We start from the raw sequence: 14,887 nt of genomic DNA on the forward strand, positions 1-14,887 counted from the left end.
GAATCACCCAGTGCAACTATCCTAGCCAAGTCCCGTTCCTGATATTCCGGCATGAATGGCAGTCTCCAGGTAAGTTGGTTCTAATAACAGTGTCAACTGACCGAACTTATTATCAGACAATTCAAATCACTTGTTTTCCCTAGCGGCTTAAGTGCTAGGTGGTTTGACCACCCAGTGCAGCAACCGTTTCCACGTCACTTGGGATGAAATATGTACAGTACTCTTTCTCTCCTTCGAGGTTAACAGTTTGCCCTCTTCTCCTACCACCCATACTACAGTGGTATATAAACTTCTGGTTTTCAATTAATTATCCCATTTCTCTCGTCACAGTCTTCTTTCCCACAACCTCTTCTCTTGATACCTACACATCCATAACATCCAGGTCAATTGTCAACTCCAAGGACCCCTTCCATTCATCCCCCCTAAACCCTACACCAATTTCCATCGAGAAAGTCGGCCATCTCAAAATGTCGTCAATCATGGACACCCACCACGTTAAGCAGCAACTCAAATCGCTCGTTGAAGATCTCCCTCCTGAGCTCCGCCGGCACATACTCTCATTCTTGCCACTAAGCGACCTTAGGAACTTTGTTCGGGCGTCGCCTTACTACCATGCGCAATATAGAGAAGACCGTCTCTATATACTCCGATCCTCTTTATACAACACACTAAGCAATGTCACCATCGATGCTTTCGCAGTTCATTGTTCCAGGTCGAGAAAGTTCATAGAAGCCCGTACACCAGCGAGAGTAGTCAAGTATCTAAGAGACTATCGCAGCCTCCAACTACTAGATGTTTCGGCACGTATGACAGAAGACAATGCGATTCAGATGGTGGGGTGCTATTTCAGAGCTATTCGGCCAGCAATTCGCCAATACGTCCGGTACACGGCGGCCAAACTGAACGAATCAATTGGAGTATCGCCGGCCTGTGGTTCGACGAAGCTTAGTAGTACGGAAGAGACAAGAGTAGTTCGTGGCCTTTACCGATTACAGCTGTATTCCCACCTTTTCAGTGTTGGGCCCCATAACGGTTTAGGGTCGGGCTTCATCACAAAAGACAGAGAAGCCCATCTTTTAGGTTCATCGCTCTTCTTTGCCGATTCCGAACCCTGGGAGGTAGAGGAGTTTTGGTGCGTTTACTTATTTGCCAAGACTACTTACGATGAAATGCTCGAATACTTCCGCCCAGAGATAAACAGAAAACTTGAGCCCGTCACCGAACTCCTCCGATACCATCATCCCCAGCTCTCCCCAACCCTGAGTGATCTCGATGGCTGGTGTAAGTTACTTCCCTTAGTGCTACTTTACAACTATAGACTAACATCACCACCCTACTCAAATAGATCTGAGGGAAATTGTCGTAGACGCGTATATCTCCCGTGGACTCCAGATGATGTCCAGCATCCGCAATTTCTTGGATGATACTGGCGACCTAGCAGCCATTAAATATCGGCTGTTATCCCATCACGGTATAGGTGTAAATATTTCTTATCGGTCCAAGCTCATGCAACGTCTACGATACGATAAACACCCATGCGAAAAGGACTACTTATCAGCGGCTCGTGATCCGCTGCCCTTCGAGGGTGACTCTGAGACGCGCCCGTCATCAGCTTGGACCCTGACGTGGAGTGGAACGTACAGCAATCTCTACGGTGAATACATTCCCAACAAGCTTCGCGAATGGGGATATGTGATGTGGGACGAGGCTCGCATAAAGGATACCGGCGCCGACAAATTATTATCGAGTCAGCTGCAAGCAGAGTGGAAAGGCGTCGATCCAAGAAGCCGTAGGCGATAAAGGAGAAGGTATTTTGGTGTTGGGGTATTCTAGGAGTGCGACGACGACTGGGCGAACCACGACGGGAGTAGGGAGGTGCCTAGGGAAATACCCAAGAACCAGAGGTTGAGGATCGATAATCATCCTTGCGTCATTTTATGACATCTACACGGCCCTGCTTTTATAAATTGTGCTGCAGGTCAATTTTCGTGGTGAAATAACTGGCGACTGGCTTTTGGCGAGGACCTCGTCTTCGTTTGCGGATGAATCGGCGAGTTGATGGGGAAGCTCCGCGGAATAGTGAGAGATTTCGCGATAGGAGGATATTGCACTCTACACGTACGATAGCCTCCCCAAAAAGATGAAGCAAATGTTGTAGCTTGCGTTAAACCGATAATTTGTCCCCTATATCTCTAAGTTCGTGATTTTAATCGAGGCATCATAATACGTAGTACGTACCTAGGTAATCAGATCCAGTGATCTTCCCAGCGTAACAGCGGGAGCGGGCCCTACCGCAACCCCCTCTTTAGCGCTCGGCTCGGCGAAAGGTGTCCACTGGAACGCCAAAGCCGAAGCCCTACAGGGCCGAAAAAGGAAATAAACCTCTCAGCGCAGTGACAGGGGCGATGGCGTGCTCGAAGCCATCGACTTCTACGACGAACTATATGTACGACCATCTTCCCCTTCCATCTTTAAGCTATTTTTGACTTCTTTCTTCTCGAACAAGATGTAAATCGACTACACCAACTGACCTCGTTCTCACAGCATTTTTCCCGCTGGATTTCGAGGATTTACACTCAATCGACTATGTAGCGGATACGAACCCTTTCCCCTGTTCTTGAGGCGGCGGGCTACATACTTCACTAAAGCGCATACCGCGGCGAAACCAGGGGCTGCTGATTCTTCTGCTGGGAAAATCTTGTGGAATTGCTCGACGGAGCGGATACTCTGACGGGCGACGTGTTGACAAACTTGCTCAATCTGTGGAGCCACTCACCAAGCCGTCAATGGAAGGACGGCTCGTCGGCTGTCGGTCTTCTATGTAGCCTATAATTGGTGCGGTGTTAAAGGTGCTAGATCTGAACGGCGACCACTAGATGGCTACGAATTTGAGGACTTTATGCGTCGTGTAATCGCCGACCTCGATGCCAGACAGGAAGATGATGAGTCAAACGAATTAGGCGATCATTGTGGAGTTAACCCGTACGATGCTCTGGTTGATCGTAGCGGGTTCTGCGTATCTACGCTATCGTGACGGTATTGCTCAAGGTCTTCGGCTAGATTTAGGGAGGCTATTACGACTTCCGGCACGTCCCGATGGCCCCGCGCTCATGTGAGCAGAATGCCTGAAAGAAGGAAATTTCTGCGCGTAGATCTGAAGGCCAGGGGGCTACGGCGACTTCGCGGGTCAAGTCTATGAGTTCATGGCAAAATCCTCTGCTCTTGCTCGCGGGAGTCGCTATCCTCGGGGAGACGATACTAGATGCCAAGGATGTTTTGTCCCCCTTATTCCCGAGGAGAAAGCTGGAAATGAAGAAAAGCTGTCTATCAAATCTCGATGGAGACGCGATGGCTTTTTCTGTGTTTCGAGGAGTATATAAAGACTATATCCGCGCGATTCGTCAACGGAATTTCGTTCGATTCAACAGGTCCTCCGGTCTACAGCTTCTAGCTTATCTAATTCTCGCCGACCCGCACAAAGTCTGAGCTATGTATTCTCGTCAGCTTGTTTCTGCGGCCCTTTCCGCGCTTGCTTTTCTCCCCCTAAGCCTGTCAGCATCGCTCCCCTTTGGTCACTATGGCCCTGAAGGAACCGTGCTATTTCTGAACGGCTTCCACTTTGTTTCAGGGCATAGCGATTGGGAGTTGTCTGCCAACCATTACTGCGTAATCATCGCCGACGACACTTTGCAATGCGCTGTGTACAATACTGCCACGACCCCTGCGCGCCTAGCTGGTATCGAATACATCATCACTACCTCGGCCTTCGAGACTCTAGATTACGAAGGTGGGGACACATGTCTATTAAGTTCAGGGGTAGGGGGCTAATTTTGATGCCAGAACGCCAACTTTGGCATAGCCATGTCTACGAAATCACCAGCGGATTCCTCATCGAGCCAGGGCTGCCAGCCTCCGTTGACCATACCATTATGAAGGACGTCTGTACGTACCCCCCGCCCCTATTTAACGCCATTTATACTATAGCAATTACTAATTTTCTATTTGCAGTGGTTGGAACCTACGGCAAGACATTCCACACCTGGCGCTACGACCAACAGAATTCATCCTACCCGATCGGCATCCCGGAACTCGTCATGGGCTACACGGGAGACGATCAGATTACCCCTGATTTTGTCAACAAACGAGACGAGCTCTTTGGTGTCAACACTACAGAGATTAGGGAATCACGCGCCGATATCCCCCCACCACCGATTGTCGAGGGCGCAGATAGCTGGAAGTATGGCTACGTTTTAACGCTAGGTCTGGTTAATAAGACGGCGGATACTGGGTTTCCTCCCCATGATGACAAGCAAGCTGTTCTATCAAACTGAATGTTTTGGTTCTAATTGGGGATGTCTATTCTCTAAACTGAGGGGTGTTTAGCGCGGAGTTGAAGGCGACTGGGAGTGTAGTACATTTTAGGGGTGCTGAGATTTTATTCTCCCTGTAAGGGTTGTGTTAAAAATTGTTGATAGACGACCACGCATTTTCTTGGCATTACTAGAGTTCCAAGTGATAAGTCCAATGCAGATTGAATTCCCCTCAGTATTTTATTTCGGTGTAGTAGGAAACATTATAAAGCTATCTAATGCGAAGATGGATGCCTTATATATCAGGTATTTATACAAGTCGGAGTTTTATAACAATCCGAGATCCATCATTTTAAAAACGAGAACTAGGCAGACAAGCTAACGTCAATAGTATCGAGATAATCCCCGGGGCGTAGTTGAGTCATAATTATAACGACGGGACATTTTCCGCTCCCACTTCCGCCTATACCAAAAAATCGGATCCATCTACGGGATCGAACTGCAAGTGCGGAACCAACCTCCCGCAAGGGCTTATTACTTACGTGGACTGCGGCGCAGCCCCCAGGTTGGCGATTATAGAGCGTAACTTGTATAGAGAGTAGCGGAAATAATTCCACCTTCTCTACGTTTTCCACGTGGGTAATCAGTATAGACGGGAGATCGACGGGAATCTATACCTGAGCGCTCGCTATGTCTTAGCTAATCGGCGAACGCTACGGCGTTCGGGTTTCTAGCAAGAGGATAGGTCAAGTAGGGCTGCTGCGTTCGAATATATATCGTGCGTAGCTACCGGTATACCATGGAATCACGCAGTAACCCATCCACACTTACACATACCTATTATCACCTCAATAACCAAATTCCTAATTAAAATACCTTCAGAATGGCAATCCCTAAACTCACAGAAGTAGACACCCTAACAATCCACGCCATCGTCAACGACGAAATCGACCAAATCTCCCCGTCTCCCCACCCTTCAATAAAGCACCCCCAATCATTCATGGGCGCACCCCTCCGCCCCCTAGCCGAGGGTACACAGCGTGGCGGCGCCAAGCTGCAAATGCGCATGGACACGCTATGCTGTGGCGCCCACGGCCTCTCGTTATTGGTCACGGCGACTAAAGACGGGAAGTCGCATACCTTGCTTTTTGACGCTGGACCCGAGGAAGCTGTCTGGGAGAGAAATGTGACGAGGTTGGGGTTGGATCCGGGGAGGATTGAGAGGGTTGTGCTATCCCATTGGCATAGAGATCATTCGGGGGGCTTGCTGAGTGCTGTGAGGATGATTGAGGATGCTAAGAAGAAGGGGGGAAATGGGGAGGTTGGGAAGGTGGTGGTCGATGTACATCCTGATCGTCCGGAGTTTCGCGGAGTTATGACGTCCGAGCCGATCTCGCTCGAGCCTGATCCGAGCTTTGAGGAGATTGAAAACGCGGGTGCGGAGTTGGTTAGGAGTGATGAGGTGCATACTGCGCTTGATGATATGTTTTTGATTTCTGGTGAGATCCCGCGGCTTACGGAGTATGAAGGTGGGATCCGCGGCGGTATTCGGTATAATACTGAGAATGGGAAGTGGGAGACGGATGAGTTGATCATGGATGAGCGGTTGGTTATGTGTAACCTTAAAGGAAAGGGACTTGTGGTGTTCACGGGGTGTAGCCACGCGGGTGTTGTTAATGTGTCGCGACATGCGATCGAACTTGGCGGAGGAGCGCCACTATACACAGTGGTGGGTGGGTACCATTTAGCGGACGGTGGTCCAGAAAAGCTAGAGCTGTCAATGCGAGATTTGAAGGCGTTAGAGCCGAAGGTTCTTATGCCGGGACATTGTACTGGATGGCGGTTCAAGGTTGCGATTGAGAAGGAGATGCCCGGATGTATGGCGCCAATTTTTGGAGGCACGAAGTATGAACTTGTTTGAGGACGAAAAGGGAATCAAGGCGTTAAGGACTAAGTGTTGAAAAGAGGCATCTCAACTCATACAGAACTGTATATATGGTATCATAAAGTGAGTGGCCTTCTATTTGGTATCCAAACTAGGATTGTCTCATTCTACACTGGATATTATTATGACCTGGACTTCTCTGCCTCAGCCATTCGTTCTGCGCATTCTTTCGCAACGGTTCTAGTCTCCTCTTTCAATTCCGACATGTTAGAAAGTTCGGGGAATCTCTTCCGCCAGAAATCCCATCTCTCTTTGCTCCAGCCACCCATAACGCCCCAGTTCGATAATGTACCCGGGTACTCCCAGGACTTTCTTCCTCCCGCTAGAGCCTTCTCATACATGCCTTCAGCACAGTATGCAAGCCACGGTGCTGCAGCGAGTACGTGGACATCAAGGGCATTGATTCTAAAGCCATTGGGATCATAACTAGGGGATTCCTCATCCCAAGGCGTCCTTTCCAGTGCCCAAGTGAAAGCCAGGCCGCCACGTTCCCGCTGGTCCAGGACGGGGTTCCAATTGCCGCCCGTAGCTTTATCGGGAGCTCCCTGCGCTGTGATTTTTGCCAGAAAGGTATGTTGGTTTATATGAGCCTGACGGTTTTTCTGATGCTCAGGGTCCGACTCATCAAGCTGTGAGTGGTCGACTTCCAGAGGCGAATGTGTTAGAAACGAACATGATAGTAGGCAAGCGGAACTCACATTGGAATTGGATCCATTCGGTCCAGAAGATATCAAACTCAGGCAGAGGTTCGAAAAAAGGCCAAGCTCCTGCGATCCCTTTCCCATCGGGTAAGCGATGCAACTCTACTACGAATTGAGCTAGCTTGTCGTTCTGGTCGGTGAAATCATTGACAGCTTCAGCCAGAGCGTTCCACAATTCATGAAGACGACAATCATCGTCTTGGATTGGTCTTATGTTTGGAAGGGCAATCTGTTTTGCATGATGCGCGACTTCGCTCGCGGGCGCATTTAAGAATTGCCGCCATGCTTCTGCCTCGGTATTAGTGAGGCGGAGAGGGTCGTCCTCTTGTTTGCGGGCCTCGATCCAAGCGTCGATTTTGTTGGCGCACATTGCGGGGTTATTGAAGAAGTTATGAGAATGATGTTCTGAATTTAGATGATTGATTGTTTAGGTCAAGCTGTAGTTATCCGAGACTGGTTCCTTTGAGATGGATATATTTTTTCAATTTATTTCAATAAAAGGACACTTTTACTTGGTGGAGGAGTGACGTCGTACCCTACGTAATAGGATCATAAATTGGAGTGTAGATGGTTGATGTTCTGGAGCACCTTGGCGGCACAGTAGAACCAACCAAACAAAACATCTAACATCTCAGATTTTCCGATCTACTCCCGCGTAGGAGTTAAGTTGTTGCATTTATAAGTGGCACCGGCGGCACGTTTTAATGGACTCCTTGCAGAGTTGCATGTTGTAGTGTGTATCAATCCACGATCGACCAACCAACCAACAAACCAACCGTTGTACTTGCTAACCAACTTATGGGTCAATTAACGACAAGAGAAATGATAAAACGATCAACAGACACAGCACGTGCTATACCTATACTTAGAAGAGCCTCAATGCCGAAATAATAAAAAAAGAAACAATTACATGGCTGCAGTGCTTCCTACTTGTTGATCAATGCCATCACTCTTCTGGAAAGGGAAATGCGACGAAAGATACTGAAGCTAGTAGCAGAAACCAGCACTTCATGGTATAGAGACATGGTGGCTACGTAGCAATGTATACCATGATGGTAGTCGAGCTATCAACAAGGCGATCAATGTTCGACGGACGAGATCTTGAAATATGGTGTATAAGAAGGGACCACGATCCAGCTCTCTGTCTCACAATCCAAACACCAAGCAACCCAACACATATATCCTCCTCCATCATCCGATATACTATATAAATCACATTAAAACTTCCTTAAGTTTTCCGGTCTTTTAAAATGAAGTTCGCAAGCAGCTTTCTGGCCGTCGGCCTATTCCTAGCTTCACTAGCCACTACCTCTCCAATCATTGAGGGCGATGGAGAAATCGCCCTTGGAGTTCGAACTTCCGAGCCCATCAATACTGCCGAGGCTGACCTCGACCTCACCAAGAGGGCCGGTAGCTTCTGGTGCCCGAAGACGGACAACGGGGCATACGGCGTCTATAAAGAGACAGAGTTTAGCTACTCGCGGGTCGACCGTGCCATGCAGGAGGGCGCCTCCGTCTTAGAGCGCAATGGCCCAGGTTGGAGGCCGAAATCCCGCGACTACCCTCACGTCTTCAACAATTACGAGAGGATCTTTAGTGGGTGCACGGGAACCTTGTACGAGTACCCTCTTATGAAGGACAAGACCTGGAGGAAGGGAGGCGGTGACAACGTCAAGCAAATCCCTGATAGAGTTGGTGAGTAACCCATACAGTCCATGACAGAAGAGATAGATAACTAATTGGATTTACTTGTATAGTATTCTCGGTCTCCTGGGATTCTCACAACAGGGTTATTGAGAAGTTGTGCGGTGTTATGCGTCACGGCCCTGGCAGGGATTTCATTGAATGTACTTATTATTAAGGCGACATGATTCAAAAGGTACCTAGCTTGTCGGGAACTTCTACTCGGCTAGTAGGTGGCTATAGAGAATTATGGAGCAGGGCAGGATGGTTTTAAACTGTATACTATTGTACTTGGATTCGTGGTGGATGGCGTTCTGTTTACCCCTGAATTTCTCGATGGTGTAGAGGGTTAGCTTTTGTCGTTCGTTATAATATATCATGGGTTCCTGAACTTGTTGATCTCAACATTGAGAAGCCATGGGTTGACTGTCGATTTGGTGACCCTGAAAACAAGATGTCAAGTGTAAAAATTCTGCGCCATTTACTTTTTCTCCAACTTCCCGGTCAAGACAGTGTCAAGTTCATTCACGTACTATATTCAGCTATAAGCCTCTTTCCTCATCAGTTTCAATACATCTCAGAACTAATGCAAGCCATAGAGATACACAGCTAATAATTCTTCACTGTCAGGTTCCACGACGGAGACTAGCTTCTTATTTAGGTAATCCCCTCGGCACTATGATGCTGAACCAACCGGCCATATATCGACCTTGTTCCCGGTCCGCCGCGGGTCCCTCCTTTCTCACCCAATCGTCTTGGCACGAGCCGCGGGCATAACCCTTCCAATGCAACTCCTACCATAACATCTCCACGATTGGCTACGCAACACTACGAGAAGCTACACATTCGATAGCGCGGTTCTAGATACGGTACCGCACGTGGGTGCATATTCGTCAGCCATATAGAACGCGCGTATCATAAATACTCCAAACATTGGTAGGTCATTGAATATCTAGGTGAGATGTAAGTTTCGGCATTGATCTACGCTTCATTTAAGGTGTAGCGAGTTTGCATGATGGTGAACCCGTCTAAGATCGTGAAGGGACTCCCGGTTCTAGCTTCTTGTGCTAGTGCCGCGGCTAGTTATCCACCAAAACCTGCTGACTTGACTACTCCAGTTCAACAGCGTCTTGCTATCAACGGTCCCAATGGTGAGTCGGTGGCCATATGAACTACACATGATTATAATGAGATAAATTCCATCTTACCTTACTGACATGATGCCCCCATCTTCAAGCCGTCGCTATCGGTTGGAATACATACCAGAAGATAGATCAACCGTGTGTCCAATATGGCACATCGAGCAATGCTCTCACTTCAAAGGCCTGCTCAAGCTCCTCGGTCACTTACGCAACATCGCGAACATACTCCAATGCAGTCACTCTCACAGGACTTTCACCAGCCACCACTTACTACTATAAGATAGTGTCAACAAACTCCAGCGTCGAGCACTTCTTCAGTCCGCGAGTGGCCGGTGATACAACGCCCTTCTCCATGAACGCCGTGATCGACCTCGGTGTCTATGGCGCTGACGGGTTTACTATTCAAATGGACGAAACCAAGCGGGACACGATTCCGACCATTGACCCGTCATTAAACCACACGACTATCGCGCGGTTAGCTGAGACCGTCGATGACTACGAGTTCATCGTGCATCCTGGAGACTTCGCATACGCCGACGACTGGTACCTAAAGACGAAGAACCTACTCGACGGCGAGGACGCCTTCCAAGCCATCCTCGAGCAATTCTACGACCAACTATCCCCAGTATCCGGGCGAAAGGCATACATGGCCAGCCCAGGCAATCACGAAGCCGCATGTCAAGAAATACCATATACGACCGGCCTCTGTCCCGCCGGCCAGAATAATTTCACAGATTTCATGACCCGTTTCGGCGCCACCATGTCCACAGCCTTCCCCTCGACCTCCGCGAAAGACACCGCCCGCGTAAACGCCAATAAAGCGAAACTCCTAGCCAAGCCACCCTTCTGGTATTCCTTCGAATACGGACTCCTACATTTCGTCATGATCGACACAGAAACCGACTTTGACTCTGCGCCCGACGGCCCAGGCGGTTCAGCCGGCCTCAACAGCGGACCCTTCGGGACCTCAGGGCAACAACTTGAGTTCCTAGAAGCGGATTTAGCATCCGTAGACCGTACCGTAACACCTTGGTTACTCGTCGGTGGTCATCGCCCCTGGTACACAACCGGCGGTGACGGGTGTGCCGCGTGTCAAGCCGCGTTCGAGCCACTGCTTTATAAGTACGGCGTCGACCTAGCGATTCTCGGACATGTGCATAATTCGCAACGGTTCCAACCTGTATTCAACAATACGGTGGATCCGAAGGGTATGCGTGACCCGAAGGCGCCTATGTACATAGTCGCTGGCGGAGCGGGGAATATTGAGGGTCTGAGTGCTGTGGGAAGTAATGTGTCGTTTAATTCTTTCGCGTATGCTGATGACTTTAGTTATGCTACGATTAGTTTCCTGGATGCGAAGAATTTGAAGGTGGATTTTATAAGGTCTGCGACGGGGGAGGTGTTGGATTCTTCGGTGTTGTATAAATCGCATGCGGAGCAATTTGTTGTGCAGTGAATGAGGTGGTAGTATATTAGAGTAATTGGATATAGTTTATGCGACAGTTTGAGAGCGATATTTCCTGGATGTTTGTTTTACCTGTGATATCTCATACCAGGAGGCGTGAAATATGGTATTCTCTACGTAAGCGACACACTCCAAGTAGGGTCTTCTTAACATGCACAATGATGCCAGCAAGTAAACTTAAGAAACTTGAAATCATGTTAGTCCATTGTTTAGCTTGTAGATATGAAACTAGGGGCTTAGTAGAGTGAGTGATATGACGTCGGTGGTTTTCTTTATTATCTAGATGTGATACTGTTTTAGATGATGATATTCGCTGTAATTTCCCCCTTTGCAAGCCCAAACCCCCCCACAACACAATATAAATAACGCTTCAAACTCCCAAACTCATCGCTATGAATTCATTTGATTGTAATTCAATGGACGTATGTCGATAATGAACTGTTTGTATGGTGGAATGCCTATAAATGTAAGCGAAGGAAGTCAATCGTATGATGGTCAGGACGCTGAAGACATGATGGGCCAGAAAACAATACAAGCTGCGACAATCCATTTTTTACATTTCAGTGCTAATGTATATAAACTGGGTATCCTTATTACAACATAACAGCAGCACCAATAACACCCACGGCCGCAACAGCCGCAGCGAGCATACCAGTCTCCCGAGGTCCAACATTAGCTGATACAGTGGCGGGCGACGAAGTCGTGCTGCTGGCCGCGGATCCGGTGTTGCTAGCACTAGCAGTCGCAGCGCTGTTATCAGCGCTCACTACGGTGAACACACCAGTGACGAAGCCGGAAGTAACCGACGCACCAGCACTAGCAGTAGCTGAAGCCGAAGAGCTGGAATCAACAGTCGTAGCGATATCCTTGCAGGCACCGGCCGAGAAGCCCGAGTAAACGGAAAGGTACTCAGTGAGTTCAGAAGTAATGACGGAAGGCGGTGCACCCATGTCGCTAGAGCACGAGGTGGCGAGGGCGTTGAGGTTGGAGCTTTGCGCGGAGATGTAGGAGTACATATCGATCTGATAAGACGAGAACGCCTGCGCGTCCTTGCCCGTCAGGCTAGCGGCCACGATGCACAAGCCCGCAAGTCCCGACTCCGGTAGGCCGTCTCCCGAGAGCTTGTTAAGCGCGCTCTCGACGTCGGGGCCTGGGGTGGGCATCGCGGCGGACCATTCTTGTATCCGGGAGATGCACTCGGGGGAGGAGTTCTCGTCATCGTCGGAGAAGTCGGAGGCGCTGGATGTCTGGCGCGGTAGGAGGTGCTGGGCGGACGCGCAGACGCTAAGCGTCGCGATGATGGCTGTCTTGGTATACATTTTTGGTATTAATGGTTTGTCGTGGTCGGACTATTAAACGAGTGTGGTGGTCGATGAAATTGACCTTTTGATGCAAAATCCGCTAACACGTAATGATAGAATGAGCGACAGGACGAGATGAAGGGCTCACGAGTTCCCTTATATACAAAATTCTGGAATGAGGCCCCTTAACAGGACCAACAACATTATGCACCATGATGTGTTTAGGCATAGCTTCTATTCAGGGGTGCTGGTGCCGGGACTGTAACGTTATTCTAACCTGCTGAAGCTAGCCTAGTTGTCTAGAACGTTTAGGCTACTGCCCCGAATTGGATTTGGATCTTTTTTCTTTACATGGGTGAGTATAGCGCCGGTCCAGCCGTGATGCTGTCATGTACGCCCACAACATATTAAGTATGTACTGTCGACATACACAACTATATTTCGTGTTACTGCAATTCGACTCGAGCTTACCTAGGTAATAATATAAAGTATTTTAACTCTTTGATTCCAAGTCCTCTGTTGTTAAGCGATGTTTGTAACGTACCTTGGCAATTCTAGGACGCCAACCCCAGCTCCTTTCAAGATGAGTACACTCCACTTGCGATACTACAGACCTCTTAAGGCCGAAATGAGAGACAAACTCGAATGATCAATTTTCCATGGGGTGAAGTCAATAAAACTCTGGTATGCATACTTACCAACTGTGTACTATAGCATGAAAAGCGAGACCTGGACCTTTCTTCGGATCGCCGCCTAAGCCAAGGATAGGATTCTAAGAATATCGACCTCGGGGTATTCTCCTAAAGCCGAGACATTTGGCCAACTTTTTTTTCTCCTTCCCACCCGTCTATACTTGCCTCGGTAAGCACGCGTTTGATCACCTGAGCGAAAGGTTGGCAACTTAGTAAATGGGAGGCCTGTGTCTGCGCAAGTTTCAACGATTCTATGGGCGCAGAGGAATTCGGAGTTTCTAGTTCACCGCTACATAGAAATCAAAACTCCGGTGTATGTTGTACAACAGTAATAAGTCACCTCTAAGGCAAGGGTTCCTAGAAGTGTCTTTTTAAAATGTGAAGAGAGAAAAAAGAACAAGTACTAAAGTCAAAAGATCTGATGAGTGTCTAGGAGAGTCGTACGAATTCTCCCGTGTCTATGGTAATTAATATGGAGGCGAAAAAAAAAAGATATTGATTGATTTCTCAATTAATTGAAATAATTCGAAAAAATACTAAAAAGTTGGGGCCTCGCCGGGACTCGAACCCGGGACCACTCGCAAACGGAGCTTGAGGGTGTACCCTAAGCGAGTATCATACCACTAGACCACGAGGCCAGTTTGGCTCATGGGAACTCAAGTTCCCGTGGTGTGTTGATTGGAAGTCAGTTTCAGGTTAAGGCTTATATAGATTAAACCAGGAAAAGACCAACAAACACTAACACGACCAATCGTCCAAGTAAGTGGGTCGATCGGACCAATAGGAACACGGGAATCTAGTGGATGATGAAATGAGATCCGAATAATACCTAGGTACAGGATTTTCGATACTAACAGTATCTCTATGAAGATGAGGTGTCTAGAATGATACGCTATAAGAAAAGGATACGTTCATGTTGCGTTTAAGATCGCATGCTCTTACCATCTTTCCCATTTCGGAAGGGCGGGCGCAAATGCGAACACAAAATCAAGTTACACCCGATGAGGGAACCATCCAGGGATAAACCATTACCTGTAACGACATGATAATGTCTTAATAAATGCGTCATTACATGTAGAATCGTGATCGACAGTACGTACATGTAGGTACTATTCGGTCAGCACCGTAAATCGGAGCCCGCCTAGGTGGGTAGTTATCTTATGTAAATTATGAGGCTACTATCTTGTGCAAATATGGTACCTCAAGTAAGGGGTATAAATCTAGAGAGTTGTTTGTTCCTGATGCCTCTATTCGGATAGGTACCTAGGTAGTGTATTATAGGCTCCAAGTTGTAAGGAGGGGTTGCGATGTATTCATTGACCCATCCAACCATCTTCGATTAGATCTAGTGAACTTTAAATCTTGGGGCGCATTGCCTTAGAAAAAGATATGTATTACTCTTTAAAGTTTAGTTTTTCTCCTATGTTCTAATTTAGGCATGTGAGCAAATACATTATTATGATCTACGATACAGAAGACTAAACCCTATTTAGTAAGGAAGTCTACGGTTCACTCAAGCCACTTACTTAACACCTAGATACTTTTTCGACTCGTTCAAATATGTACCTACCGAAGAAGTAAACTTAACTCCAAATCACAACTATCTATCATTTTAGTTGTGCCGTGGTCCTATTTCCCGCCGTTATCT

General features: G+C 47.9%; 7 protein-coding genes and 1 non-coding gene across 8 annotated transcripts; 5 read left to right on the forward strand and 3 right to left on the reverse strand.

Annotated features, from left to right (window-relative positions):
- Positions 1-467: 467 nt before the first annotated feature.
- Positions 468-1,800, forward strand: F4822DRAFT_429011 (uncharacterized protein; the record flags this gene model as incomplete). The annotated part of the gene is made up of 2 exons (XM_051461007.1): positions 468-1,281; positions 1,346-1,800. The coding sequence occupies 2 exons, from the start codon at positions 468-470 to the stop codon at positions 1,798-1,800; spliced, it is 1,269 nt and encodes a 422-aa protein (XP_051314160.1).
- A 1,310-nt stretch (positions 1,801-3,110) lies between these two features.
- On the forward strand, positions 3,111-4,428 carry F4822DRAFT_244760 (DUF1264-domain-containing protein). The gene is made up of 3 exons (XM_051454348.1): positions 3,111-3,787; positions 3,841-3,942; positions 4,009-4,428. The coding sequence occupies exons 1-3, from the start codon at positions 3,490-3,492 to the stop codon at positions 4,329-4,331; spliced, it is 723 nt and encodes a 240-aa protein (XP_051314161.1). The 5' UTR covers positions 3,111-3,489; the 3' UTR covers positions 4,332-4,428.
- Positions 4,429-4,785: 357 nt separating this feature from the next.
- On the forward strand, positions 4,786-6,304 carry F4822DRAFT_244791 (Metallo-hydrolase/oxidoreductase). The gene has a single exon (XM_051454350.1). The coding sequence runs from the start codon at positions 5,194-5,196 to the stop codon at positions 6,229-6,231; it is 1,038 nt and encodes a 345-aa protein (XP_051314162.1). The 5' UTR covers positions 4,786-5,193; the 3' UTR covers positions 6,232-6,304.
- On the reverse strand, positions 6,305-7,766 carry F4822DRAFT_244790 (uncharacterized protein). Its single transcript, XM_051454349.1, has 2 exons — positions 6,954-7,766; positions 6,305-6,898 (listed from the first exon to the last, which is right to left on the reverse strand). Exons 1-2 carry the CDS (start codon positions 7,324-7,326, stop codon positions 6,378-6,380), a joined length of 894 nt encoding a protein of 297 aa, XP_051314163.1. The 5' UTR covers positions 7,327-7,766; the 3' UTR covers positions 6,305-6,377.
- F4822DRAFT_245220 (uncharacterized protein) lies at positions 7,680-8,955 on the forward strand. Its single transcript, XM_051454352.1, has 2 exons — positions 7,680-8,651; positions 8,714-8,955. Exons 1-2 carry the CDS (start codon positions 8,207-8,209, stop codon positions 8,815-8,817), a joined length of 549 nt encoding a protein of 182 aa, XP_051314164.1. The 5' UTR covers positions 7,680-8,206; the 3' UTR covers positions 8,818-8,955.
- A 129-nt stretch (positions 8,956-9,084) lies between these two features.
- Positions 9,085-11,459, forward strand: F4822DRAFT_402702 (putative acid phosphatase). The gene is made up of 2 exons (XM_051458040.1): positions 9,085-9,790; positions 9,877-11,459. The coding sequence occupies exons 1-2, from the start codon at positions 9,652-9,654 to the stop codon at positions 11,235-11,237; spliced, it is 1,500 nt and encodes a 499-aa protein (XP_051314165.1). The 5' UTR covers positions 9,085-9,651; the 3' UTR covers positions 11,238-11,459.
- Positions 11,460-11,839: 380 nt separating this feature from the next.
- Positions 11,840-12,565, reverse strand: F4822DRAFT_429017 (uncharacterized protein; the record flags this gene model as incomplete). The annotated part of the gene is made up of 1 exon (XM_051461008.1): positions 11,840-12,565. One exon carries the CDS (start codon positions 12,563-12,565, stop codon positions 11,840-11,842), a length of 726 nt encoding a protein of 241 aa, XP_051314166.1.
- A 1,221-nt stretch (positions 12,566-13,786) lies between these two features.
- On the reverse strand, positions 13,787-13,877 carry F4822DRAFT_t74. The gene has a single exon. It is a non-coding gene; the product is annotated as a tRNA-Pro (tRNA).
- Positions 13,878-14,887: the final 1,010 nt, after the last annotated feature.

The sequence above is a fragment of the Hypoxylon trugodes genome (genome assembly GCF_022578975.1).
Source record: "Hypoxylon trugodes strain CBS 135444 unplaced genomic scaffold F4822scaffold_5, whole genome shotgun sequence".
NCBI classification, from domain to species: Eukaryota; Fungi; Ascomycota; class Sordariomycetes; order Xylariales; family Hypoxylaceae; genus Hypoxylon; species Hypoxylon trugodes.

Coding starts and splice junctions, on each gene's coding strand:
- F4822DRAFT_244760 (XM_051454348.1), top strand. CDS start 3,490: ATGTATTCTCGTCAGCTTGTTTCTGCGGCCCTTTCCGCGCTTGCTTTT. Junction 3,788..3,840: donor CGAGACTCTAGATTACGAAG/GTGGGGACACAT, acceptor TTTTGATGCCAG/AACGCCAACTTTGGCATAGC. Junction 3,943..4,008: donor TACCATTATGAAGGACGTCT/GTACGTACCCCC, acceptor TTCTATTTGCAG/TGGTTGGAACCTACGGCAAG.
- F4822DRAFT_402702 (XM_051458040.1), top strand. CDS start 9,652: ATGATGGTGAACCCGTCTAAGATCGTGAAGGGACTCCCGGTTCTAGCT. Junction 9,791..9,876: donor TGCTATCAACGGTCCCAATG/GTGAGTCGGTGG, acceptor CCCATCTTCAAG/CCGTCGCTATCGGTTGGAAT.
- F4822DRAFT_245220 (XM_051454352.1), top strand. CDS start 8,207: ATGAAGTTCGCAAGCAGCTTTCTGGCCGTCGGCCTATTCCTAGCTTCA. Junction 8,652..8,713: donor GCAAATCCCTGATAGAGTTG/GTGAGTAACCCA, acceptor TTACTTGTATAG/TATTCTCGGTCTCCTGGGAT.
- F4822DRAFT_244791 (XM_051454350.1), top strand. CDS start 5,194: ATGGCAATCCCTAAACTCACAGAAGTAGACACCCTAACAATCCACGCC.
- F4822DRAFT_244790 (XM_051454349.1), bottom strand. CDS start 7,326: ATGTGCGCCAACAAAATCGACGCTTGGATCGAGGCCCGCAAACAAGAG. Junction 6,899..6,953: donor CGAATGGATCCAATTCCAAT/GTGAGTTCCGCT, acceptor CGCCTCTGGAAG/TCGACCACTCACAGCTTGAT.